General features: G+C 36.6%; 3 protein-coding genes across 3 annotated transcripts; 1 reads left to right on the plus strand and 2 right to left on the minus strand.

Moving 5' to 3' along the window:
* Positions 1–464: 464 nt before the first annotated feature.
* On the minus strand, positions 465–10,249 carry LOC108723212 (female sterile (1) M3). The gene is made up of 18 exons (XM_018448773.1): positions 10,199–10,249; positions 9,979–10,105; positions 9,340–9,560; positions 8,859–9,067; positions 8,196–8,500; positions 8,001–8,104; positions 7,722–7,920; positions 6,857–7,396; positions 6,309–6,500; positions 5,974–6,189; positions 4,378–5,600; positions 3,313–4,000; positions 2,822–3,042; positions 1,853–2,492; positions 1,523–1,761; positions 1,087–1,291; positions 853–932; positions 465–689 (listed from the first exon to the last, which is right to left on the minus strand). Exons 1-18 carry the CDS (start codon positions 10,247–10,249, stop codon positions 549–551), a joined length of 5,601 nt encoding a protein of 1,866 aa, XP_018304275.1. The 3' UTR covers positions 465–548.
* A 2,128-nt stretch (positions 10,250–12,377) lies between these two features.
* On the plus strand, positions 12,378–16,910 carry Galphai (G protein alpha i subunit). The gene is made up of 4 exons (XM_018448776.1): positions 12,378–12,498; positions 14,970–15,154; positions 15,479–15,765; positions 15,995–16,910. The coding sequence occupies exons 1-4, from the start codon at positions 12,378–12,380 to the stop codon at positions 16,470–16,472; spliced, it is 1,071 nt and encodes a 356-aa protein (XP_018304278.1). The 3' UTR covers positions 16,473–16,910.
* Positions 16,911–19,672: 2,762 nt separating this feature from the next.
* Synj (synaptojanin) lies at positions 19,673–25,640 on the minus strand. The gene is made up of 7 exons (XM_018449017.1): positions 25,233–25,640; positions 23,920–24,274; positions 23,611–23,775; positions 22,196–23,250; positions 21,484–22,058; positions 21,168–21,342; positions 19,673–21,076 (listed from the first exon to the last, which is right to left on the minus strand). Exons 1-7 carry the CDS (start codon positions 25,357–25,359, stop codon positions 20,055–20,057), a joined length of 3,474 nt encoding a protein of 1,157 aa, XP_018304519.1. The 5' UTR covers positions 25,360–25,640; the 3' UTR covers positions 19,673–20,054.
* Between the last annotated feature and the right edge of the window lie 833 nt (positions 25,641–26,473).

Below are 26,473 nucleotides of genomic sequence, written 5' to 3' on the forward strand. Positions count from 1 at the left end.
TTTTTTCAACAATGAATTTGCATTTCGTGGTATCGACGCAATATTTGCAAAGTTATAAAGTTTAAAGTCTCTGACGTATTGATTCAACATTAGCCCAGTAATTGAGAGTAGTTTAAAATAAATTGAAATTTTTATGCGTGTTTTAAATCCATTGAATTAATTAAATAAAAAAAACTTTTTTTACTTAATTGGAATCAATTGAATTTAATTGGATTGAAAAACTGCATTTTCTTTTCAGAATTTTGAATTGAGCAATATTCACGATGCGAAGAAAAAGCTGATATTATTTTAAAATTGAAAAGCATAAAAATATGCTTTATGCAATTCCCATAAATGAATAAAAATGCATTCGGATGTAATAAAATTTAGTTTAACATTTGCGAATGCACATTTCTCAAAATCTGATTCCATTTCAATCCATTTCAATCCATTCCGTTTACTAGGAGTGTGCTATATGGGATTTCTATATCGATTTAAATAAATACTTATCAATATACGCATAGATATATACAAAATTCACTTTTATGCCGATCTTTAAATTCGTCGCGTTAATGTGGACCCTGTTTTACAATGCGGAAAATTATGTTGTCGTCATCTGTGCCAGCCAAAATATAATGATTGTTCATATGGTAGAATGGCATCATCGTTCGTAAGCCATTCACGGAGTGTTGCATTTTCATTTGGAATTTCTGAAAATAATTGTGATTATATGTTATTTAATCTTAGAATTATTTTATGTCGTTGCATTTCATAAGAAATTCGATAATGAGAGAAAGAAAGAAAGAAAGAGACGAGCAGAGAAAAGTAATCGAGATGGAAACGGTTTATTCGTTTTATTTATAGTAAATTTACCCCGGCAAACATATATTCATAAATATAAAACTGTCCACTCTGGGTCGTCACAATCACAAACACATCACTGTTGCCATACTCTGCAAGAGAAAATAATGATTATACATTATAATAAATAAATCATAATAAAATCATAATAAAATCTCAATCATAATAATTGTAATAAATTGCGTAGAAATGATATATGTATGTGCGCCTTTTAATTACATTAATTTATCATTTCAATAATCATACCATCGGTGTAGAAGTACTCAATTCCGTTAATCTGATGGGAATGAAAAATGCTTTGATAATTATAAAAATTTCGAAACTCAGGGTCGTATTTGTAAATGTTCATTGCGTTTATATCAGGATTGTCCAGTAGAACGAAATAATCTTTTTCTTGTGACAAACTTTTTACGTAACGACTTCTGCTTGTGAATGTTCTCAGCTGTTCAAACTACATTTGAAAAAATAAAGAAGTTTTTACATAAAGGAAAATTAAATTAATTTTTGTATAAATTTTAAATTATTTTAATTTTTACATTTTTTTATATATAATTTTTATATTATGCTATGTTTTTATATTTATATAGGATAGTATAAGTTCTAATTTTTATATTTTACAAAATGTAACATCAATCGTTTTTTTTTTATCTTAATTACAATTATTTAAGCAATTAATTTATACCTTTTGTGTTGTTGGATCGAATCTGTATAATAAAGATTTCAAGGACTCGCCGTAACAGCCGATGAGAAGAAATACTTCGTGATCGATATTGAAAATTTGAATGGACCAAGCACCATCCGTAGGAATTTCCTGGACTAACGTTGCGTTTCTCACCGAATGCACTCTATAAAGCAAGGAATTTGTGCGATGTGTTGCGCGTACTTTATCATAGTATATCGCCAGAACTATATATACATCACCTGCAAATTAAATATTACATTAATTTTTTTAAGTTTCGTTAACATTTTATTATAATTTTAATGACAGATTTTCTAATTGTGCTGCGAATACCATCGTGCTTAAAAATCTTGGCGTCCTTTAAGTATCCTTCTATTTTATGAAAAACTTCTTCGTGATTCATTTTAAAATTTTCTATCATCATCAAGGAAATCGTAGTATATTCTGGTTTGGTTTCCGTCGAGGTACATTCCTTGCTGCTTGAGACAGCATTCGTCATTACATTCACACCGAACATCTCGCCTGAGTCGTGAAAATTTTTCACGATCTCCCCGGTGTTCACTTGCCACTCTCGTATAGTTCTGCCCGTATCACTGAACTTAATGAGATCAATCACAGACTGATACATACACGAACAATTGTCAAGTAGCCCACAAAATCTTCCAGGCTGCTCCCTATACATATTCAACCTAACTGTGTTCTCGTCAAAATACACTACATCGATCTTACTGACATTGGATCCAGGTATCTCCAAATCCTCTTCCTCCTCTAGATAGAAAAAGACGTTGCGCAAGGTTTTGGATATTTGCGAGCTGTATTCGATATTCTGTTCGATTATTTTCCAACGTTTCTCCAAGTCCTTAATAGTTTCGTGTATCTTTCCTTTGAAATTGTTGACGACAGAATGCAGATTCACGCCGTTCACTAAACCAGAAGTACTTATGTTTTTAATCCGAACATCCGCCTTGAAAATCTGGTAGAAGAGATAATTGAAGAAATGAGAGCCATACATAAGTTACGAATACAATACAAATTTTTAAGGAATAATTTTTTTTTATATGTATACGTATATAAACATTATTTTATTGAACGAAAATGTTAACGCTTTAATTCTTAAATATTAATTTAGCTTGAATATTTTGTAAGTATTTGCGTCAAATTGCAACGGTTTAAGTTGATTTTAATCTCCTAATTTGAAATCTTTTAAATTTTTATTTAGATTATATAAGAAGAATCTGTGCTTAACAAAATTTTCTTGCAATGTAATAAAATTTGTCGGGATTCTTTCAATATTGTACTAACAAGGTCACCAAAGATGTCGACATTTCCATCAATATTTTGTACACCGTCGTTATATTTTTCCATTATATTGACATTATTAATTCGTGGCGCAACAACGTCTCCATCGACTATCAAGTCCTCTTTGAAAGTCTTTATGCCATCTATTATTTGCACCTTGTCAACATCATTGAGAACAAAATTAGATGGATAAATTCCATTAATTTTCCTTATATTTGCATTGCCTAAAATACGATAAATAAGATAATGTCAAATTTTTCCTAAATTTTGCAGTCAATTTTTTCTAAATAATTTTGCATGGAAGCTCTTATCGTTTTTTCTCAAAAAGAATACAATTTTATCGTAAGATCCAATAAATTCTGTTAAAGTTTGTCATTTTTATCAATATTCGTATTCTTTAAATTACAAATTGAAATAAGAAAATAGTGCCATCAAATTATAATTTCAATTTAAATAAACTTAATTCAGATAATTGTTGATTGCCAATCATTTACCTGTTACTGTAACGATACCATTGAATTTCACGTTGCACGAGATTTCATGATCTCCGCTAAGGGTGACACGATCTTTTACAAACTTGTCAAAGTCAATTTTATTCAAATTTTGTAAATACACGTCACCCAGCACCTCGAGTTCCTCGAAATAGATATTGTCTGGCATAACATCGTTGGAACGGACCGCTGCGTTGATGGACGCGTTGAGATCGGTATCGTTTACGTAGAGCTTCTCGATTGTGATATCCTTGAGGAATGTTAACGGACCAACAATCATGTCGTCGTGATTCTGCCTAAAGACAGAATTATTGAACTCGAGGATATTCACGTTGTTGATATTGGCAATACCCAGATCGCCGTTCACTTTCAAATTGTCCGCGACAAAGTCTTCCTCGAAGATTTTTGTTCCGTTGATCTCAATGTGTTCTCCGTAGTCGATCACGGCATCCGATATTATTTGTTGAATTTGCCTGATGTCTGTGTAATTACCTCTAACCGCCCATGCGCGAACGTCCTTTTCAAAGTTCACTTTTCCCGTAATAACTTGATCCCTATCTTTGGTCACGGCGTTATTTAATAGATAAGAAATGGAGGCAGGACTGGTCGAGTCCGTGTCCCAGGAAATATTTCCGTGGACTTCCAAGAGGTCGATATTTTTTACGGGAATGTACAACAAGCTATCGTATAACTACAACACAAGATGAAAAAATAAAGATTATTTTTTTAGGAAAAATCTTGAAAGATTAATCTTAAAAAATATAATTTTGAGTACAATGCTTAATAAATGTAATTTGAAAGACGTTTTAATAATTTTTAAAGTAAATATAAATGACTTTTATGATTTACAAATAAATTAAAAATTCTTTGAAGAGGGGGGCATCTTTTAATTTCTATCTACTTAATTAGATTTTCTATCTTCGCTTTAGAAATACTTAAAGATTGTAATGAAGAGAAAATGACAAATTGGTAATTCATGATTAAGTTATAATTAATGTCAATTAACTGTCAATAATCGATATACAAGTCAGACTAATTAGATATTAAAATAAAAATCTTTATTTTTACCTCGCTTACGTTGCATCCGTTCATCTTTGGAGTAATCACGTCGCCTTCGACGAATAGATCGGTGAACGTTACGTTGCCCGTGATTGTCAGAGGTTCGTCCACCCACATCAGTTGCGAAGCGTTTCGTTTGTTGATAAAATCCACTGTAATGTTGTCGGAGGTAACAACATCAGCAGTGAAGTGTCCTGTTATCGTTTGCTCCTTTGATTTAGAAAGAACACTGGCGGTCCAATCATTGAAGTTGCGTCCACGAAGAGATTCTATCGTTATGTTCTGAACAACCAAGTCCTTGATGCTCCTTTCCGACGTTATCACGATGTCGCTCTGCGACAGTTCCTTTAAGAAACTCTCGGTCGATTGCCCATCCACTTGATCGACCATTAGATTCTCCACCGTCAAATCACCGTCGATGACGATTTTGATCGATTCAGAATTCATCATATCTCTCAATCGCGTCTGATTCATCTCAATCCCATTCAATCTCTCCACTTCCAAATTTTGTACGTGAAACTCTGGTACCTTCAAGAATGCCAGCCGATGATTGTCGTCGGTACGAAGCCCATCCTTGAAGAAGACTTCGCGATGATTGAGAAAACGAACATCGAGATTATCAACGAAGACGCGACGCGCTTGAGCAGCGGGAAGTTTCACGGTTCCTGAGAAATTCACACGCGTCTCATTCATGATGTCGTTCACATTGATGCCATTGAAAGTTAGAGTAATGATGTCTTTCGCTTGGAGAGTCTGCACGTGCAACTTTTCTCGGATCGTTAGTGAATTTGGTTCAACTTCGAAGAAATTATCGTGAGGACCGTTCTCGTGAAAGAATTGATCGACGTGGAAGTTCTCGAAGTGCAGATTAGTGAAATCGCTCGGTATCTCCTTCATCGTGGTATATAGAAAGTCGCTCTCCGCGAAACCGTTCAAGTACTTAGTATCGAGTTTGTCGATTGTGAATCCGGCTTCCAAGGTGATCTTTTCAGTGATAGTCTGATCAGTAGATTTTGTCCAGTATCGATCGAACATATCGGTCACGTTTATTAGATTGTCTTCCAGGAAGAGCTTCGCTCTTTTGTCGACCATGATATTCTGAACATGCAGATCACCCAGTATCGTGACATTTTGGTAGATCTGAAGCCACTTGTCGGGCATTTTTATCATAGACTCATTCATGTCGATCACCAAATTTTCAGTAACGATAAGTTTCGTCAGCTTTAATTTACCTTCAAAAAATGGAAATATGTAAATATTGAACATAGTATTATATGGATATCAGTACTAATCGTGAAAGAGAGAATAATTTTTGAGATTGAGAAAAGTAATTGATTAATTAATGGTGTAATTATTTTAACGTATACTCTTATTGTTAGATTATTTTTTACTAAATTAAATAATCTCTCTTGTATTATATTTGTATTGTTATATATAATCTTTCTTGTATTATATTATATTATTATATTAATAATGTATTATTAATTATATATATTTCATCACTAATGTATTATTAATTATATATATTTCATCACTAATTAATTATTAAAATCATACTCGTTGTAAACTATTACAATTGGCAAGTAAAATTAGTTAAGAAATTACCCTTAATAACGTTCTTTCGAGACTTTCGTGCAGCTTCCTCGACAGGTATCCCATTAACTCTTTCCGCATACAGATTTTCAATGTATAACGTTTTCGCATAGAAATCATCAAAACTCTGATTTGTTGTTGTTGTCATGAGTTTATCGACAGAAACATCGTTCACCATTGATGCCGTAAGGTTCATAACTGTCAGCGAGTTCTTGTACGTGACCGTACCTACGATTAAATCAAATACCATAAAATTGTGATCAGCTACATATAAGATCTGTCATCAATTGTTTTTGTCGATTTTTGCATAATTAAAAACATAAAAACAACGAACTGTTATACTTAACCATTGATTTTCTGAGTGCGGTTAATGATGAACAGATCATCCATCAACTGATCGATCATTGTCCCATTCAGGCTTTTAATCTTCAATTTCGGTACTGTCAAATCGGAATGTAATATAAGAGTATCGTTTGAATACTCGACGGAGCTGTTTGCAATGGCAGACCCAATTCCTTCGTCATTTTCTAACAGCCAATCTGTAGAAGCATTGTTTATACAAATCGATATGTACAAAAAGATATATCGCATTGCAGATTCCCCATAGTAAAAAAGTCACACATTTACACCACAATAAACTTAGTAGTCACGGATGAATTGTGAGATTATCAAAAAGTCACAGTAACATCACATTATTACCTTGATTTATTATATATAGCAGATTGTATATAGCAGTATTATAGTCAGGTGCAACTTTTATCATAACTGTATAATGATATTATATAACGATACCATATCTGCGACAAAGTGAACATTCACACTTATGATTTTGTTGCGATATTTATTGTGATTTTATTGTGATTTCTTTTGCTATGAGGGTTTTTATCAAATTTACATTCGGGCGGTATTCCGCAGAGAGAGTCAACTTCGAGATCATGTATAATGAGATTTTTCGCACGTAACAGATTTGCGAACTCTTCAGTTTCGAGGAGGATTATCTTCTCCGACTGCATATCCACGTCGTTCACGAAATCCACTTGCATTTGGTCGATTTCCAACTCTTCCAGATATACATCGTTAGCTATAATCTTTTCCTTGAACGCTTCCAACATATCAGCAGTCATCTTTTGCGACTTTAATTGTTTTGCCTGGACGACATTGTGGACATTGTAATCGAGTTCGTTCAGAGCTTTCTCAATTTGATGAGGTGACAGGATATCTTTTTCAGTCACAATCTCTGCGCTGTCCACCATGCCGGACCGCAAGATCAAACTGTCAAAATTCACTGCTTCTGAAATTGTTAAATTCTTCGCAGCTGGTAAGAGAAACTTCCAGGAAGCCTTAGCTTCTTTTATGGTTGACATTCTCGCTTGTAATGTTTCGATCAAGTCCGATAAGCATTTTCTTGTTGCATCGGTATTATTCACACTGTTATCTGAAATTTTATTTTAATCTTTTTGAACCGTCAGGCTTGATATGTTTAACAGTATGAAAAAGATACTTAAATGGTTTATTTAATACACATATAAATGTGCCTCAATAAATGTAAAAGAGTTAATGAGATAAAAATTGAAAACATTTCATGGATATTTTATATATTTTTCTATATATATTTCATTAAAAAAATCATTTCTAATAAAATATAATAAAAAAAAAGTATAAAAATAACGATAAGTAATTACGAGATAATAATATTATGTGTACTTCTTTTATGAAATGATCGCTTTTTCATGACAAATGAAAAAATAATAATTATTTACCTACTGGTACCAAAGTCATCTCAACCTCCCATTGTTCCACCCAGTATACGTTTTTTTCTTCAAGGACCAATGTTAGATTTATCGTATGTTTGTTCAATGAGACCATCATATCGACTACTTTCTGATTATCCTTAAAAAGTTTAACATTCTCGCTTTTCCAATCGGACGTACTGTGAAATTTATATAGCTGGATAATATTCTGTAAATTATTTGTCGCATTATTAACGTATCACGTTTCAATTTTCAGTTTATTTTAATATTGAACAATTTTACACTTACATCGTGCGCTACAATTACGAAAGTATCGCCGTCCATGTGAAAAATACTTATCAGGCTATGTGGTTCGATGTCAGGAAGACTGAACCAATCCAGCAATTCTCCTCCTGGGAACAATACATTCCAGATTCCAAACAAAGTCCTACTTAAAAAAAAAAAAAAAGAAATAAGAGGAACAACTTTATCGAATAAACCAACCATCCCAACAGAACACATCGCTCGGTCCTAAATCATTTATCATCAGGATGAAGTTGAAGTCGCCATGGACGTAGTGATGCACCGACGTCGGACGTGATGCACTAGAGGTGGACAGTAATTGTATCCTCACGATGTTATTGTCCTTGAACTCGTACACTTCGGAACCGATCCACGGATTCTCGGCGTAGCTCTGGGCGAACACGATGATCGTTGATCGCCGATGCTCGAATGCGGTGACCGATAGTGCGCCGGTCGTCCTCACCTCGTCGACGACGTCCATGTACGTGTCGCTCCATCGGTAGATCCTGTAATTCAATTGAACGTGAGAAAAATAAAAATTTGAAAGAAAGAAATATTTAGTTCGATACATTTGTTTTTATTGCATTGAGAAAAATGTCTGGATGAACCAGAAGATTCTGATTATATCAATCAAAATTCCGTTTATCTCAATTAGAATTCTAGTAGTTTTAACCAGGAAATTCTAATTCATTCATTTTTCAACTAAAGTTTCAATTAATCCAACTAGACATTCTTCTCAGATATATGTATATTTCAAGACGAGACACACGACAAAAGAAATTTAAATTTATTTATTTAATTAATTTAAATTTAATTTAATTTGTCTCTCTGTTTCTTTCTTAGGAATAATGTCACAAAACTCACACGGATGGTATGGGAAATTTGTTGGCGTTATTAACGATGATCAGATAGAGTTGATCGGCTTGTGTGAAAAATTTAGCGTCTACAGGGATTTGTTTGTATCCGATAGTATGACGGAATCGCAACGGCTGATTCGATTTTGCCGTGTGAATATTGCATAGACTGGGCTCGTAACACACTAATAGATAGCTGGTGTCCTTCCATATGATGCTCTACGATATCACAATCGGCGCAACTCGTTTACATTGTGGTACAATGGATTATAAATAAAATTAAACATATTAAAAACATAAAGAAATATTTATGTAATTTAAAAGATATATTACATTATATTTATATTATATTTTGCAATATTAATATTAAATTTTATAATACATTTTAAATAAAATTAATATTAAATATAATTTTAATAGACTAAAATATTGTAAATTTCATAATATATTTTATAAGATAAGATTAATTATAGTTAAAGAGTGATTTGTACCTTGACAAATTTAATGACAGTCCCCTTTTTGATCCGATAAACTTCGCGTAACGCGTCGTAGGTTTCATTCCAGGGAGTCGAATTGAGAGAAGGTGCCATCACGCGATTGCTGTCGAGAATGAATATTCCATCGAGCATATCTATCGCGAATGGCTGATGATCGCTTGTTATAGGTACTCGCCATGATCTGTCCCAATGTAGACTATATGATTTTTCTTGCACTGTAACCAAACGTTTGCTATTTTATCTCTCGATAAACAAAGAATTTTTATTTAAATTATTTCTATTCTTCTTTTGATTATTATTATGAATATTATCTTTTGAATATTATTATTATTATTATTATGTGTTTAACCTTACTTTATTAATCCTACTATAATATTTTTAATGTAATTATTTACATAGAGTATCTTTAATATTTTAATATTTCATTGTTTCCTTTGATTTACAATTAAATAAAAATTAATAATAATTTATACACCTTTCAAAGATAAATGCAATTTTTTTTAAACTATAAAATTTGCGTTAAATGTAACAATGTTTACAAATATAGCATTTCACGAATTTATATGTAAATTATTATTATTTTTTTTTTAAAGATATATTTGTCGTTAAAATAAACTCGTTATGCGGACTTACCCGGCGATGTCTCTTGAATATGAATTTTGATGAATTCTATCTTGGATTGCCGTAGTTTTTCGTCGAGATATTCATTTAGGTCTGTCGCGTGCACGGAAAGTAACAGTAGAGAAATATAACTTTCCAGCTGTAATACGATAGATATTGAAACTAAAGAAACGTTGCGTTTAAATGTGGGTTTTTTTTGCATTTACACACTGAAAAAAATAACAGTACTCACGAATAGAAAGAGGAATTTTATGTTGATTTTGCTCACGAATGCTGTAGTCATATTGAATCCACTCACGGCAAAGGCCGTGTGAATATTGAGAAATTTTCAGAAACAGTCCGCGTGATATTCGGGTGACCTTCTTGATACCTCGCGCGTATGAGAAGCGAGTATTAATACAGTAAATGTAAATATTATGAATATGAATGTATTCCCCTTTTAATGATACACAGGCAAGGCAGAAGATAAACATATACGTACATATACAGAATACGTGCATATATCTTATTGGAAATCAAAATTAATTAACGGATATAATATAAAATAGACAAGAATTTTTCTTGTAAAAAATTTGTGACGATCTGCTCTAAAAGAAATATGAAGAATTTTTTTAAATATTTGTATTAATTTATTGGCGTACTGCAGACAATTTGCTTACTGAATATATGCAGTATATCTGCATCTAGTGCACGTCTTGATCAAATATACTTTTATATATTGCAACATCTCATCAGGGAAAAATAGAAATAGTTTATATGGGAGGGTTTCACTTTTACGTCTCGATGCGTTTATTATTTTTGTTATATTAATTCTGTGGTGCATTCAGATTCAGAGAAATGAACAAAGCGATATTATTTCAATATTCGCCGAATTCGATTAAATATCGATAGTCTCTAGAGAATCGAAAACCAGAATAAATATATAATATGTAAAATTGTAAAGTATAAGATTTTTTAACATTTTAGAATTGTCGTCATCGTTTTAGATTGTTGTCATTTTAAAACGTCGATAAAAGAGGAATTTCGTACTTAGGTTTTTTTAAATATAGTTGACAATAGGAGAGGAGATATAAGATAGTCTTTGTATAATCTGCTTCCTCTACATATTTTTTTACTTCTTGCGCTTAGAATAAAATAACAGTTTCCCGTTTGAATTTTGAACGAATAAAATTAATAAAAAGAAAAAGATTATGATAATAAAAATTGATCTAAATAAAAACATGGAACAATTCATATAAGATTCAGCAAGGATTTTATCGGATTCTTTCGAGATCGTCTTCTATCAAAACAAAACAAGCAAGGTATAAAATCATCCGCTGTTTTCTTTCAAATTTCCGTTTAATCGTCAAAATCATAAATCCAATATTAAAAAACAATGACGCTTCTGCGATAAACATCGTAAAAAATCCCATTTCCAAAATTCAAATCATAATTCAAAAGCGATTCAAATCTTCGCGCTTGCGCACGCTAGGGAAAAGATTGCAATCGGGACGGATTTCGAACGTTGCGCTTGGATGCGCGCATGCGCGAGATGCGAAGACGCATGCGCACTGATCTAGTGCGAGCAGTGTCGCGTCCTCTGATTGGCTAGACGGTCTGCGCGACGAGACACGGCGACGAACGGCGAATCGCGGGCGCGGTCTCGACTGTCTCGAACGACTCGAACGTCTCGAGCGCATCGGTGATCGGTGGTTGCACTCGGTCGACTGGTCGACTCAGACCACTGTGCCACTGTGCCGTTCAGTGCAAGTAGTACGCGCTACCGTGTTCCGTTACGAAGCGGGGAAACGGAACGGTCAGATTGAAGTCGGGTTGTCTCCGTTGGGCGCCGGATCTTTTTCTCGGCTCTTTCCCACTTTTCTCCCGTCGTCCCGTTTTCGTTTTCGTTCCATTTGAGATCAAGTGCGGAGTTCCCGTCCGCCGCCGCGGGTACTCGCGCCTCGCGGACGCCGGCGCGCCGGGAACGCGACGCCGCGAGAAACCAGCGAGAACGCGGCCGCGCAGCTGCGTGTGCGATCGTGAGTACGAGCACGCGCGCTCGCGTGTACTGTAAGCGCGGTGTGTGTGTGTGTGTGTGTGTGTATATGTGTCTTCGCGCGCGCGTCGCGCACGCGAGCGAGTGATTCCGAGATCGTCGAGCGCTCGCGTCCGTGTATGCGAGCGCAACCGCGTGCGGGCGGTTCCCACACGACGTCGTCCGTGCAACAAGTGTCAGGAGGCGACGGTGTTGGTAGCGGTCTTTGGAACTGTGCTAATACGGAATACGTGTGCATGGTGCTACTGAATTAGCGCGTGTGACGGAGGATTGCTCGATCGGCCACCCAACAATCGTTATCAATCCAACATCGGTCGCCGTCACTATCGTCACGACGTCGTGCTGAGAGGAGACTGTCACCGGCGAGGGCGCGGGGATGGGCTGCGCTGTGAGCACCACCGGCGAGAAGGAGGCCGCCGAGCGGTCCAAGAAGATCGACAAGGACCTCCGCGCTGATGGCGAGCGCGCCGCCGGCGAGGTCAAGCTCCTGCTGCTCGGTAAATGCCCGTCACGATAACCCCCCCGGTACTCGTCGATTTCTTGGGTACCAACATCTTCGCGCATCTAACGCGCGAAACACGTAAAATATATCGAGACGGAAATCTTCGGCCGGAACTTCCGCCGGTCGTTGTTCCCCGAACCTGATTTCGGGGGTTCCGGTCCTCGGATTTCGGAAGACGACGGTAAATTTGCATCCCCTGCTTCGACGGCGCGCCTATATACTCCGATCTCTTTCTTTTTCTTCATTCTCTCTCTCTCTCTCTCTCTTCGTTCGTCCCTCTTTCCTTCTCCTCGCATATCGTCTTGTCTCGTATCGCGCGTGTATCGCGTATCGGACACACCACGCACCCGCCGAACGCTCCCGAAGGCGCCGCGTAGCCCACGATCCGCAAAATCACGCCTGTTCCTCTTCGCTTTCTTCCTCTCTGAATCACGAACGCTATAAGGAAGAGAATTATTATTAGATCTGTCCTTATCTAGCGTTTATTCCAATTACTCGTTTCTCTAATTATTGCGAAGTATTCTTTTCGACTTTGGTATTTTCAAGAAAATAGCTATAACATATCATAAGATATAACTTCAGATATATCTATAAAGATCTGTTATCAACCGGTTGTAATCAAGAGAAGCCGCGACGATCTATTGGTGAGATTACATTTTTTCCAATCCGCGGTAGATCCGTTCGTTTTTCTTCTTGCCTTACGAGATATTTTCCTCTTTCTCCTTCCAGAACCTCGGAGTATCCTTCACCTTATCCAAGGGGCAAAGAATCCTGTGAAAAAGAATCACCGAGCTCCGAGCTTCCCCAGCAACTTCCTCCCCGTCTCTCTCTGGAGTCATATAGTCTTACGAGTCGAACGGAGCAAGCAACTCGCGTGCCAGGGACAAGAGAAAGAGCTGAAACGCAGCGGTTGATATTGCGCCTAATCCAGGCGACGAGACTCCTTTTCTAGCGTCTCGCGACACGATGCCTTTCGGTTAACACGCTCTCGATCGCACGAATACAGGCGTCCCTCTTTCTCGCGAAGCGCTTCCCGCAGCGGCGTGCGTGTGTCATATTTCACGTTCCTTCTACGGCTAAAACGTAGACGGCCACGAAATTGCGATACGCCGTATTTTAATCGCGGTCGCATTCTCTCGTCGGCCAAAATCCCCGGGCTGTTTTGCCGCTTATGAGTCCGTTTAAAAAATGAGAAATTACGTGTTCCCCGAAACGGGAGCGTCCTTTTAACAATAGAATTTATAATCAATTGTATGCATTTATACATCCTTCTTTTAGACGTATACACGTATAGAAGGATTATAGAAATTAATATCACTCGGAAAGAACGATTTTGCTGAAATATTTAAAAATTTAACTAGATACAGATCCGGAAATAATAACTTTGTTGGACTGTTAAAATAATTATGTAGAAAACTATGATGGGCAACGTTTCAAGAATTTTTCTAACAATTAGCTTGAACAGCCTACATAATTATTTTGACAGTTTAACACAATTATTTTCTGATCTGTGCCCAACTAAATTTTTAAATACTTTAATAAAACTGTTCTTTTTGTGCAGTGTCTGATCGAAGTAATAAATTCAAAGAAATTTTATTCATTCCGATTGAAGAGCTGGAATTAAAAAATGTATGCAAAAAAATTACTACTTATGTGTCATTCAAATGATTCATTTCTCTGCAAACATGTTTTTAGATTTGCAAATTAGAATAAATATTTTCTTCTATACGTCTAATACGCTACGAATACATTTAAAATTACGCGAAATTACTTCAATATTTATTATTTGTTGTCGTTAAATGTTGTCGGATGTAACTGATTCAATAGTAATACTAAAGATCCAGTATTGCTTAGGATTGTCAATTTGTTAAAAAAATATTGAGCTTCTTGACCGACATCGCGCAATGTGGAATCGCGGATGTAGAACGCAACGTTACGGGAAACTTGAATCATCGGCCGCGTGTGAATCACGAGATTACGTCTCTCTAAGATCGCGCGGAATTATCTTCGTCTCGCTTATAGGAAAAAAAAGCATTACTCTTCCTGGAAGGGGAAAACGAGTATTTTGCGATGACTGGCGGGACTGATCGTTAATCGGACAAAACTCGTCGGTAAAAACATCGATGATTAATCGGTTAATTGGATTGATTACATATCTGGCAATGTGCCGATTGTGAGCGTTTTTTACATAGACTCGTATTGATTCAAAAATAGCCTGCGAGTCGTTACGATAAATGAATTGCGTTAACAATGCATGGCGTGACAGCGATTTTAATTATGTCAAGGAAGACTCGAGAATTTCTCTATCACATGGTCGATATTTTATTTACATTTGATATTGTTTGATGATATATAATAATATTTAATATGATACATTCAATATAATTATTATATATGATCGTTGAACGTATTTATTAAATCCTCATTGTTTTACGTGTTATATACATATGCATGTCTAAATTCAAGGTGCTGGGGAGTCTGGAAAATCTACGATAGTAAAGCAAATGAAAATAATTCACGAAACTGGCTACAATAAAGAAGAATGCGAGCAATACACCCCTGTGGTATACAGCAACACGATACAAAGTCTAATGACAATAATCAGGGCCATGGGGGACCTTAGAATCGACTTTGCTGAGCCTAGCAAAGCGGTAAGTTTGGGAATCTTTCTGCTAGATCAAAGTATTCATCTAAGTTTTTAGAAAAATTGAATGCGACAATTTTCAAATTTTTTTTTTTATCAAGATAGTGTGTGTCGTCATTATCTTCGATACACTTTTTTTGTTTAGAAAATATAGCTTTCTTTTTAATTTTATTAAACAAAATTTCTCAGAAAGAATAGCTTTACGAAATTTATGGTAGACGACAAATCTTTTACATCAGTTTATGACATTACGTGCATTATTAACTCCACTTCGCTAACTTTCTCGTGCCCCACTGGCACATTAGATAATCGGCCTTGTTTTGCGTTGTAGGATATGGCGCGACAATTTTTCACCCTAGCATCGGCGGCGGAGGAGGGCGAGCTGACCGGAGAACTAGTGCTATTAATGAAGCGATTATGGCAGGACCCGGGATTGCAACTCTGTTTCTCGCGTAGCAGGGAATACCAGCTCAATGACTCGGCAGCGTACTACCTTAACGCACTTGACCGCATAACGCAACATAATTATGTCCCAACACAGCAGGATGTTCTGCGAACGCGCGTCAAAACTACCGGAATCGTGGAGACACATTTTTCTTTCAAGGGTTTACATTTTAAGTACGTTGCCTACCATTATCCAAAGATATTTAATTTGTTTTAAATAAATTATGAATCGTCAAGCATTGAACAAACTATTCCTAAATGTTTTATAAGAAATTTTTACAAAAGATTTATTTTAATATATAAAACTATATAAATAAGCATATATCAAAACGAAATGGTTTTACATAAAAAAATATTTTATTACATCTAAAAAATTCAAGATATATTATTTTCCTGTTTATAGAATGTTTGATGTTGGCGGTCAACGGTCTGAAAGAAAGAAATGGATACACTGTTTTGAAGGCGTCACTGCGATCATCTTCTGCGTTGCTCTGAGCGGCTATGACCTGGTATTAGCGGAGGACGAGGAGATGAATCGCATGATAGAGTCGATGAAGCTGTTTGACTCGATTTGCAATAGCAAATGGTTTGTCGAAACGTCGATCATACTGTTCCTGAATAAAAAAGACCTGTTTGAAGAGAAGATCTCTAGGAGCTCGCTCACTATCTGCTTCCCGGAATATAAGGGCGCCAACACCTACGAGGAGTGCGCCTCTTACATCCAGATGAAATTCGAAAATCTGAACAAGAGGAAGGATCAGAAACAAATCTACACGCACTTTACGTGCGCAACAGACACGTCCAATATACAGTTTGTGTTTGATGCCGTGACCGACGTAATAATCAAGAACAACTTGAATAATTGCGGATTACTGAGTTAAATATTCCTCGATCAGTAAATTATCAAAAAAGAAAGAATATATCTTAATACGTTGACGACTCATTAATCTTCGCGAATGCATTAGAGAATGACGAAGAGACTGATCGAAAGTTTTAAGAGAGACGTATCCGTAAATACGAATATATATTATGCGAGGATTTTATTTACATACACATACACACACATACATTAGGCTCTTGAAATATTTTATCGCGGTATGCAACTCTATTCGATTCTATAATCTTTAATGAAATATTCTTTGTAAAAAATTCTGCGTAAATTCATCCGGATTCTAGTATGAATGTGTTATTCCTTAACTTATTAATTTTACATTCGGCGATTAGACAATGAAGTATTCTCAAATTACGAACAAAGTATTCAATATATTTGGGAGTCAAATTGATATTTCAATCTGATGACTGAAGCATTTCGCGTTGTCGCCAAGAATGTTTTTTACGCACTGTTTATAAAGTAATAATTATTTTTTAGAAACTAATTAACATATATATTGATTTCTGATTAAATAGATTATATTTTTAAAAGTATTTTTAAAATTCCTTACTGTTATGTTTATCTTTTTTTGAGTTAATAAATATTTTCATTATTTTTTTATAAAAGATGAAAGCAATACTTGCTTTTCCTGGCAGTGCACTTAAGAAAAACAGAAAAAAATTCGAGGCGATAATGTTAAATATATAAAACGTATCGTTTACTTATACTCCCGATTAAGAAGATCAGAAACGTTCTTTTGTTTCTGTTCTTTAAATGTAATTTAACTATACTAACCTAGATAGCTATTAATTTAGTGATATTTCCTTGTATATAATTTATTAAGCTAAAAGTGATTATGTATTAAGTAAAAACATATTTCTGCTCATATCTACTTGCATTATAATGACAAATAGAAATTCACCATCATGATGGGCATCGAACACAGCTCTCTCTGTGCATCTTTTTTTTACAGTATATATTTATCAATTTAAGAGAAAAATTTTTGTACAAGCTTCTCTTTTTAAATATATATATATATATATACGTATTAATAAGTAATAAAACCGAGGGATATTGTTTTCATTCCTCGATTCGCCAAACGGACGTAACGACAACGTTAGCATTAGTACACGAGACAAGTCGAAATCAAATTTCTTTATATACCCACAGTTTAGATCAATAAATGAAATTTCTTCTTTTTTAAGAGTCGACGCTTTCTCCGTTCCCGACTGATCTCTTTATTAGACCATTCAATACATATATACATGTCCAATGTTTTACATCTTGTACAGGTGAGGATCGATCTAATTGATAAAACGCATCAACTATGCATGCAAACGTGAAGAAATGCGTGTTGCCAAGGTGCAGAACGAAACCCGTATCGTACGTGTAATATAAGTCGGAAACAATTATACATCGGAAACAATTTTCTCTTATATTGGCTATACATTTTATTATACTAATTTACACATATGTATACGTCCACTTTCCTGCGATTAGAGCCACCTTTACTTAACTGAGCTGGAAGTGATAAAAATTAAGGTATTAAATAGGAATATGTACAATTATTTATAATGGGTATTTTCCAACAAAGGTAATACACTATGCTGAGTTGTGTACAATATTTTTTTAAACGGATGGAATTCCATGATTTTTTGTTATCTAAAAGCAGAGTATAAAATAGTAATATACTCATCTGCAAAAAATATACCACAGACACCTATAGTTTGTGAATTAATGTGACAACACAGTAATCCACAAGATATAAGTCATTATGGAATATATTTTTTTTGCAAATGAGTATATTATTATTTTGTGATGAGAGTGTATCATTATATTCTGTTCTCATGGCGAGGACAAGTCATATAAAGGATTATTAAATCTTTAGCATTGAAAGTTACGAAAAACGATTTCAAGATAAAATACGGATGAACCTGGGATCCTACTAATATGAGTCGACTGCTTTTACGCGAAGCCACATCTCATCCTGACATATGTGACGACACAGGATAATACTGTGTTCAACACGAAATATTTTAACTGTAACACAATGTCGCTCTGCTCGACAATGTAAACATTTAAGTACAAAGCGTGCAAAATGTTTCAGTTATCAACATTTTAAGAATTATATATTTTTTACAGGTGAGTATATAATAATAATAGGTCTGTTCGCGTATTGCTTGTACTTTTTGCATTCGGCATCTTTGCTTTTTCTCTCTCTTCAACGTCCGAATATATATTTATCTCCTTTCAAGTGCAAAAATTTTGGGGAATTTCAAATAACGCGAACAGATTTAATGTTATTAATTGTAATAATGTGACAGTATAACACTATATTTAACCTGCTGGAAAACACCCATAAATTAACATTTTAGCTGCCATATCATACGTATTTTCTTGTGAATTATAACGCTTACATAATGACTATATTCCTCATTTAATTTGTATTCGTTATTCACTCTGTAAATAATGTGACAGTCAAAATCATGGGATATTTGTATCATAATAGGAAACATGATACTGTGTTCTCTAGAGAATAAAAATTGCGAGGCTTTAGGAAAGAAATATAGGTGGGCGTTGGACCCATTGGGACGGACGTTCTAGGAATTTTGAGGGAATGCAAAATATAGGAACTTTGAAATTAGAGAAAAAAAAGATATAAACAAAACATAATTACAGGATGACCTTAAATTAATTGAATTAGCTACTTTCCGCATTGCGTGCAAGAAAGAAAATTCAGGTGGGCAATTATAAGAAATATCTTACCTTACATTTGTGAGAATACTGTTGTGTTTGAATCTACCATTTTCCTTCTGTTACACCATGCTACACACGATTTAATTGTAAAATTAAATTCGTTCCTCGGAGTCTTAGTTACATATTTTTTTGGTAGTTTTTACGTTACTAAGATACCGTAAAGACTCTTAAACCTTAAAAGTGATTCTAACATTGAGAATTAACATTTTAAGTTATTAATATATAATACAAGCAGTGACAACTATAACATTATTACCGCAAGTATTTCGCTGTTTAAACTCTGATGATTATATTAACGTGTTCGTGATATACCCAATTTTACAACGATTTCAACGGGTTTTGAATATACATTTTTAAATCTGTGTCAACAATTATAAATCGATTGGATCTTCGAAACAATAGCTGTTTGCGCCACTTTAAACATTCGGTGCAAAAACAATGGTTTCTCGCGTGAACAGATCAATACGATTATATTATCATCAACATATAGAAATACAAAATACAGTGTTCGATAAGCTCAAGAATAATCTAAGAGTACAAATTTACTATAATTAATTATGCTCACGATCAGAGATCGAAATGACTTGTAATTACTTCCGACTTGCGATGACCACCGATCGCTTTCAGAGTAATCACAGAACAGATTCGGGATTCTTAACTATGCTACGCGGATCTGTAACTCAGTTTGGAAGTGAAGACTCGTCGACTACTGTCGTCTCGTCGTTTAATCTCATAAATAATCACACGTACTAGATTAATGCTAAGCGTACCGGAAGTCTGGCCTAATAGGATGTACGTCCCATTTATGCGACCTATCTATTCTTTCGTCTCTCTTTTAGTGAGGATTTCTTGCCGGAATGGGCGGCCCACCGGTGGTTCTTGCTGGAACGGGTGGTGGAGCGTTCGATGGGGGTAGACTCGGTGGTGGGTGCTGCGGAGGCGGCGGGGCTTGTCTATGCGGCAATGGAGGAGGTACCGAACTGGGCGGTGGTCTACTCAATGGTTCCTGAGGACCGTCCATACGTGGTAAAGGCGGCGGTGGCCGATTTGGTACGGGGTAGCTGGGCGATCCATCAAGTATTTCCTCGTATATGGCTGAATCCGGCGAAAGTCTCTCGTCTTGTCGATCATCTTCCATCGCATCCGCAACCGGTGGCGTCACCGGGCGCGCGAATTGGTTGGGAATCACGCTGAAGACACCCGCTCGTGGTATTTGCTTTCGCTCGTGAGCGGGACTCTTCGGTGGCTGGGAGGGTCGGCCCGGTGGTGCTGGTCTCGGGGGTGGGATCACGCCATTTGGGCTGCCTCTGCTGGGAGACGGCCGTTCGGCAATCTCCAATTGTTCCAATCGTTGCATGGGACTTCTCAATGGCGAGTCCACCGTGAACTGAGCGATTGTAGTGTTGCTGCAGATCTCGATTTCCTTCTCTATCTGCTGTACCCAGTCAGGCGATTTCAGCGAAAGTTTTAACGTTTGACCGCACACCTGCGTCATGCCCTTCTTCGCTGCAGCCAGGGCGCATTGACCATCCCTGAATGTCACCCAGATAGTCTCGCCGACGTAACGTACTAGAATTGCCTCGCCGATGTGAGATAGGTCTTGTATCAGCGCGAACATAAGATTATTATCGAACACGCTATCCATATCCTCGATATCCTCCACCGCCTTGACTATTATCGTGCCATCGGGAGGACCCAGATCTTGTATCACTTCTTTGAACACGCACTCGCGCTTCTCGGGATCGACACAGTGCACGTCTATATCAATCGTTGCAATTACCGGTCGATGATCACTTTGCTTCAATTCCGCTCTGCCATAATAAACCAGCTTTCCTGGATTCCAATCTGTAGGCGAATCTGAAATGTACATTTAAATTAATACAGAAATACAATTATATTTACATGTATACTTTATATGATTAAATGATCATATGATAGAAAAACCAACCAATATCGGGTATTTGCTTTCTGCGCTTCCAAAGAACTCTGTCTGTCCATGCGGGTTGACGACACTTCTCACTGGTGTCGTAATCATCCGAGAACAAATCATATTTATATGTAGGAGCGAAAGTAATGGGTCCTTCCTGGAAGTTCTTAAAGACGTTGCCCTGTTCTTGTTGAACCTTGAAATGAAAAGATTCATAAAAGATATATTGTTAACTAAATTATCAATACTATAACGATAAGATTTGTTCATTTTTTCTATATGATTCATTAACAAATAAAAGAAATGTGAATTTCTGATCAATAATATGACATAATACCCTCAATTGGTCGTATTGCAGTATCTGATCCAATTCACTTTGCTTGATCAATTCCTTCATCTCATCCTTGTCCATGTCGACTCTGTAGTTGAAGTCACCACACCAAAACACATAATCGTGAGTGTTCAGCGTTCTACCCATGGGAAATGTTATCTTCCTTGTGATCTCGGCATAGTCAGCATTACGTTCGTTCACCTGAGATTGGCCAGCGGCGAAATGCGCGCATACGAAACAAAAGGACGTGGAGTATAGCACGCATCTAATTGCTGCGGCGCCTTTGTTCCCGGTAGCGCCTCCCAATCCTGTTTTCACGCAATCCACTGCCACATCGCGCAGATACGGTGCGTGTACAGGTCGTATAAATAGATAGAGGCAGACGCCTACCAGCTGCTGATATGTCACGAGAACGTATTCTGTGCCCTTACATAGCACCTTCTGCAGTTCCTCGGCCCAAGCCTTGGCGTTATCCGAACTAGCGGCCATAATATTACTGGCATTCAAGTCGACGATCTCCTCGAATCCTATCGCGAATATATCTACAGGAACGTTGTCTTCCTGTTGTAGGGATACCAAGACTGAAAAGAGATACAAAAATTATGAATTATAAAAAGAAATATCTTTCACGATATATGTATATACAGAGTCATTACAAAATATTTTCGTCTATTTTGTACACTTTATGATTCAGTGTTTTTAGAAGGAAGATACTTACATGAAGATCTGTTTGGTCCATCGAATAACCAATCGGCCAGGGATACATCCTTATAAACTACACTTCTAAAATGCCTGCCTCCGTTAACGTTGTAAGTACCGATGCTCACTCTGAGATTCATTGTATCCACATACTCGTTATAGCGTTTACACATTTCTCGCAAGAGATTCGGTGCGGCATGTAACATGTTGGATGGTAACAATAAACGTGCTCTGTCAGCTAGTTCTGTATTTAATGTTGAACCTAATAATAGGATATCGATCGCCTCCTGCTTGTTGGAATCCAGTAAATTATTTTGTATCGTTCTAGCTGCCGATCTCGCGCCGTCCATCAGCTTAGAACTGCCCTGGATGGCACCAGTACCTGCGTATATCTTGCTGACCTCGTTACCATTGTTGATCCACATCTGACGAAATACTTCCTCAAATCTCGAAACCATTTGCTGCTTCTCCATCAATTTTAACAAGCCCATCTGTTTGGCAAGCATCTCAAGTGCGAAAAACGTTTGCACGCAGTTTGTTCTGTCCAAACAGTCCAGACAATTTGTTCTAATGGTGCCGGTCTGTTCGAGAATCACGGTATTACCAACAGCATAAAACAGCGAAAACGACTCCAGGTACTTTTCGACCTTTGCCTTAAGCTTCGACAGATTTTTCATGTTTCCACCGCGGCACTCTTGATGATAATCAAACAAAATGTGCGGCACGTCTTTGTGCTCCGACATAGTATGATGGGTTTGAAACAATTGACTCAACATTGCTTCTCCTTCTTTGCTGCCAATCAAACTGGAGCCAAGAAGATTGACAATGACTTGTTGACCGTACCGCTTTTTGATCATGTCTAAATGCCTGTCAAAGGCGGGCGCAGAAGTCTCGAAGCCGCGTGATATCTTCACTTTGTGGGAACCGACTTGTATACCAGGTTGTTCCCAAAACAGTGGTACCGAACCCCTCGTCTGAACATAAGACGTCACTTCGTTGTCTATATAGATCACCTGTTCTGTTTCCACGAAATTCGCCACGTGTCCGTCATCATTAGTTCCTCTAACATTAAATCTAGACAAAAGGTCATGTTTTTATACAGAAGTTTTTAACAGAAATCTTCAACAGAAGTTTTAACAGAAGTCTAATAATGATATATCATAGTTTAATCAGGCCATATATTCCAATAAACTTTTATTTTACATTGCAACGCATATATGCGATATGGATTAGTCATATGTTATATGTATTGCGAGATATACCTTTTATCAAGCATTGTGATAATTGTTGATATTGCGATACTGATAATTCTTGAAATATCTATAATATTAGACTTTGTAACTGAACTTCTTTCACTGTTTATTTTTTCTCTTTTTTTCTCCAAATAGAAAGAAAAGCTGTACTTTTCCATCAAAGAGAGAAAAATGATCTTACCTAGTGCCAGCACGTTCACAACTTAATCTAGACATGAGCACTGCTCGAGCTTGTCTGTGTCCAACATAGACAGTTCTAATCTCCACACTGCCACACATTGCTTTTAATAACCATTGACTCGTATCTACGCCGTATCTTAATAGATGAATGTGCAACATTCGATTCCTAATTGACGAGATTATGTATTATCATTTTTTGGTCCATATCTTTCACGAGTAGTGATACACAATTTTTGTTTAAATCTTTAACTTTCTATTATAAAAGTTCATGTTGTAAAGGTTTTACAAAACTGTATAAGTGTATACTAACCAGAAGAATCTATTATCCGTAGTCGTAGATTTGCATCTTCTCTGGGCGCTCAACGTAATATCGAGCGATTTCTGTCCAGCAGACCAGGAGAAATAAAACGTTCCAGAATTCAGGACCTTTCTAACTTCAGATACGCGATCCTCCATTCCTTGACTGTAGAACAGAGGTACAAAACTCGACTGTGTTATTCGGAAGACCTCTGACTCGCCGATCTTTCCAACGGAGAAACATCCAGTAACCAGAACGAGGTATAACAGAGTATTCTCGCCTGCATTCAGCTGCAGAACACCCAGACATCCGTACGCGTCCAACAATTTAGTATATTTCGGTTTTAGGAACTCGTACTCCTCGGCGGCTGTAAATGACGCATATTCATGAGAATCTTCAGTTGTCAAATTGTACTCTAAAAAATATTTCATCATGTTGGTGTGAATATTAATACCAACATGGTGTGGATTTAACATCATAGGTTGTTATCCATATCATTCCAAGGAATACATTAAATCAAGAGAAAGTCAAAATGAATTTATTTTTACGTCATAAAAGTAAAAAATAAACTTTTGGTTACAAAATTTTACTATTTATTGATATTATGAATAAAAATAGTCATTTTGATTTTTTGCTAACTTTTATGTATTTCTTGGGATGATATGTTAATATTAACACCAAGGGTTTTAAATCCATACTATGTTGGTATTAATATTTACACGATGAGAATCATATAGACACCACATCGTGTTAAATCCACATCTATGTGGATATTTTTTAGAGTATAACAATATAAATGCTATTGTTACATACGACTGTTATACTATGTTCTAAAAAACAGTTTGACATGGAAATTGGAACAGACTTTTCAATGTATTCCATACAGCACAGATCTCCAAAGGACATCCTGAAGACATTCAGAGAACATCCTATCATCCTAAGGACATTCTCTAAGGACTAAGGATGTCCTTTGGATAAAGTGTGCTCTATGGATTTATACAAAAATATAAAGAAAATATAAAGCAATGAGTTATGATTTACGGTTCATAATCACAATCGTGATGCAAGATCAAGAAGTTACAGAGCGGAACGGCGGAGCTCCGGTTTACATCTTAGCGTGCAGCTGTCACAACGTTAATCCGGTTGCCCTTATACGATATCTTACTTGCGACTCTACTCGCGAGTGAAACACGCGTCTGCTTGATTTCAAATGTAGGAGATGTAGGAGGATGCGGGATAAGGTGAACAGGTTGGGCGTGCGCGGCCTCGCCGGTGTTGCGTTCGCAAGCAGATCATCTCTCCGCTTGGCTTGGCCCGTTACTTACAAAGGACTGCGATCGCCTGCGATTCGAAGAGCAGCGTCTCCTTGCGGCCCCGCTGTTCGAGTATGACCGAGTGCGGCTTGGGAGAATTTAGCTTCTCGTAGACGCGGAGACTTTTGCCCATCGCCATTGTTGCACGGTCGTGTTTCTCTGGTTGCGGCAGCGATACGGCGACGACGATGATGCTCTACGTAGCCGCGACAGATTACGTCTGTCACAACACGTCGCACCGCAACAATCGGACACCGAAACAACGTTCTCACCGTGACCAACCGTGACTGGCGCGGCGACTGAAAACCACCGCTGTCAACCAGTCAACCGTCGCCGTCATCGACGATACGCCAACGAAGATCCGCCAGCTTTACGGTAGATAGCGTAGCGGAAAATTCGTTCGACGCCCTCTCAAGAGATTCTACAGGATAGCATCATGATTGATATCCAAAAGAAATTAACAATGTTGCTTTGAAATTGAATCTATCAAAATAATAAATAAAAAGGAACATGTACCGCACATGAATGTTTTTTTGCTCAAAGTTAAATAATTAAATTTTATTCCGTTAAATATAAATAAATCTATCAATGATAGATTTGATAGATCTGGGGGTCGATTCTGTATTTTCAAAGAAGGTGAAAATTACAAAAGTGAGCACATTAACTAGGTGTTGACCAATGAAATCATCAGTATTCTAGTAAATTCGCTCACTTTTATAATTTTCACCTCGTTTCACGATATAGAATCAATCCTCTGATTCTGAATCTATTAATTTGACTGCTAATTATTAAACAGAATGTGAAGAAATTTATGCAACGTGTAATCTTTCTGATGGAAATTTTTCTCAGAATTTTTATACGAATTGAAATACTTTTTAAAAATACCAGCCGAGAAAATCTACGGCTGGTATAAATCATAGGTCAGTATTTCATAGTCCGTTTTTTTTATTACAAGTCCGTTTTTATTCTTTGTTTTTTAAATGACTTTTGATACACCGAATGTGTTTCAAAAGTCATCAGAAAGAAATATATTTTCTGTCAACAAATGTACAAAAATGCTCCGAATCATGAAGCCTGTTCTTTTTAGCTGAACTTTTGCACCAGTTCATCTTTCTTCTTTTTCTCTCCAGGAAGAAAGAAGAGGAAGAAAGATGAACTGGTGCAAAAGTTCAGCTGAAAAGAACAGGCCTATGGAGTACGACTGCACTTGCATCGAGTTCTTTCTGCAAGTCTCGCTGCGTTTCCTTCTCTAG

Source organism: Mycetomoellerius zeteki, unplaced genomic scaffold (assembly GCF_001594055.1).
Source record: "Mycetomoellerius zeteki isolate Tzet28-1 unplaced genomic scaffold, Tzet1.0 scaffold228, whole genome shotgun sequence".
NCBI classification, from domain to species: Eukaryota; Metazoa; Arthropoda; class Insecta; order Hymenoptera; family Formicidae; genus Mycetomoellerius; species Mycetomoellerius zeteki.

Coding starts and splice junctions, on each gene's coding strand:
- Galphai (XM_018448776.1), top strand. CDS start 12,378: ATGGGCTGCGCTGTGAGCACCACCGGCGAGAAGGAGGCCGCCGAGCGG. Junction 12,499..14,969: donor GGTCAAGCTCCTGCTGCTCG/GTAAATGCCCGT, acceptor TCTAAATTCAAG/GTGCTGGGGAGTCTGGAAAA. Junction 15,155..15,478: donor TTGCTGAGCCTAGCAAAGCG/GTAAGTTTGGGA, acceptor TTTGCGTTGTAG/GATATGGCGCGACAATTTTT.
- LOC108723212 (XM_018448773.1), bottom strand. CDS start 10,249: ATGACTACAGCATTCGTGAGCAAAATCAACATAAAATTCCTCTTTCTA. Junction 5,601..5,973: donor TCGAAAGAACGTTATTAAGG/GTAATTTCTTAA, acceptor CATTTTTTGAAG/GTAAATTAAAGCTGACGAAA. Junction 690..852: donor ATGAATATATGTTTGCCGGG/GTAAATTTACTA, acceptor AATTATTTTCAG/AAATTCCAAATGAAAATGCA.
- Synj (XM_018449017.1), bottom strand. CDS start 25,359: ATGGCGATGGGCAAAAGTCTCCGCGTCTACGAGAAGCTAAATTCTCCC. Junction 23,251..23,610: donor TGTGAACGTGCTGGCACTAG/GTAAGATCATTT, acceptor CCTTTTGTCTAG/ATTTAATGTTAGAGGAACTA. Junction 21,077..21,167: donor AAAGCAAATACCCGATATTG/GTTGGTTTTTCT, acceptor TGTACATTTCAG/ATTCGCCTACAGATTGGAAT.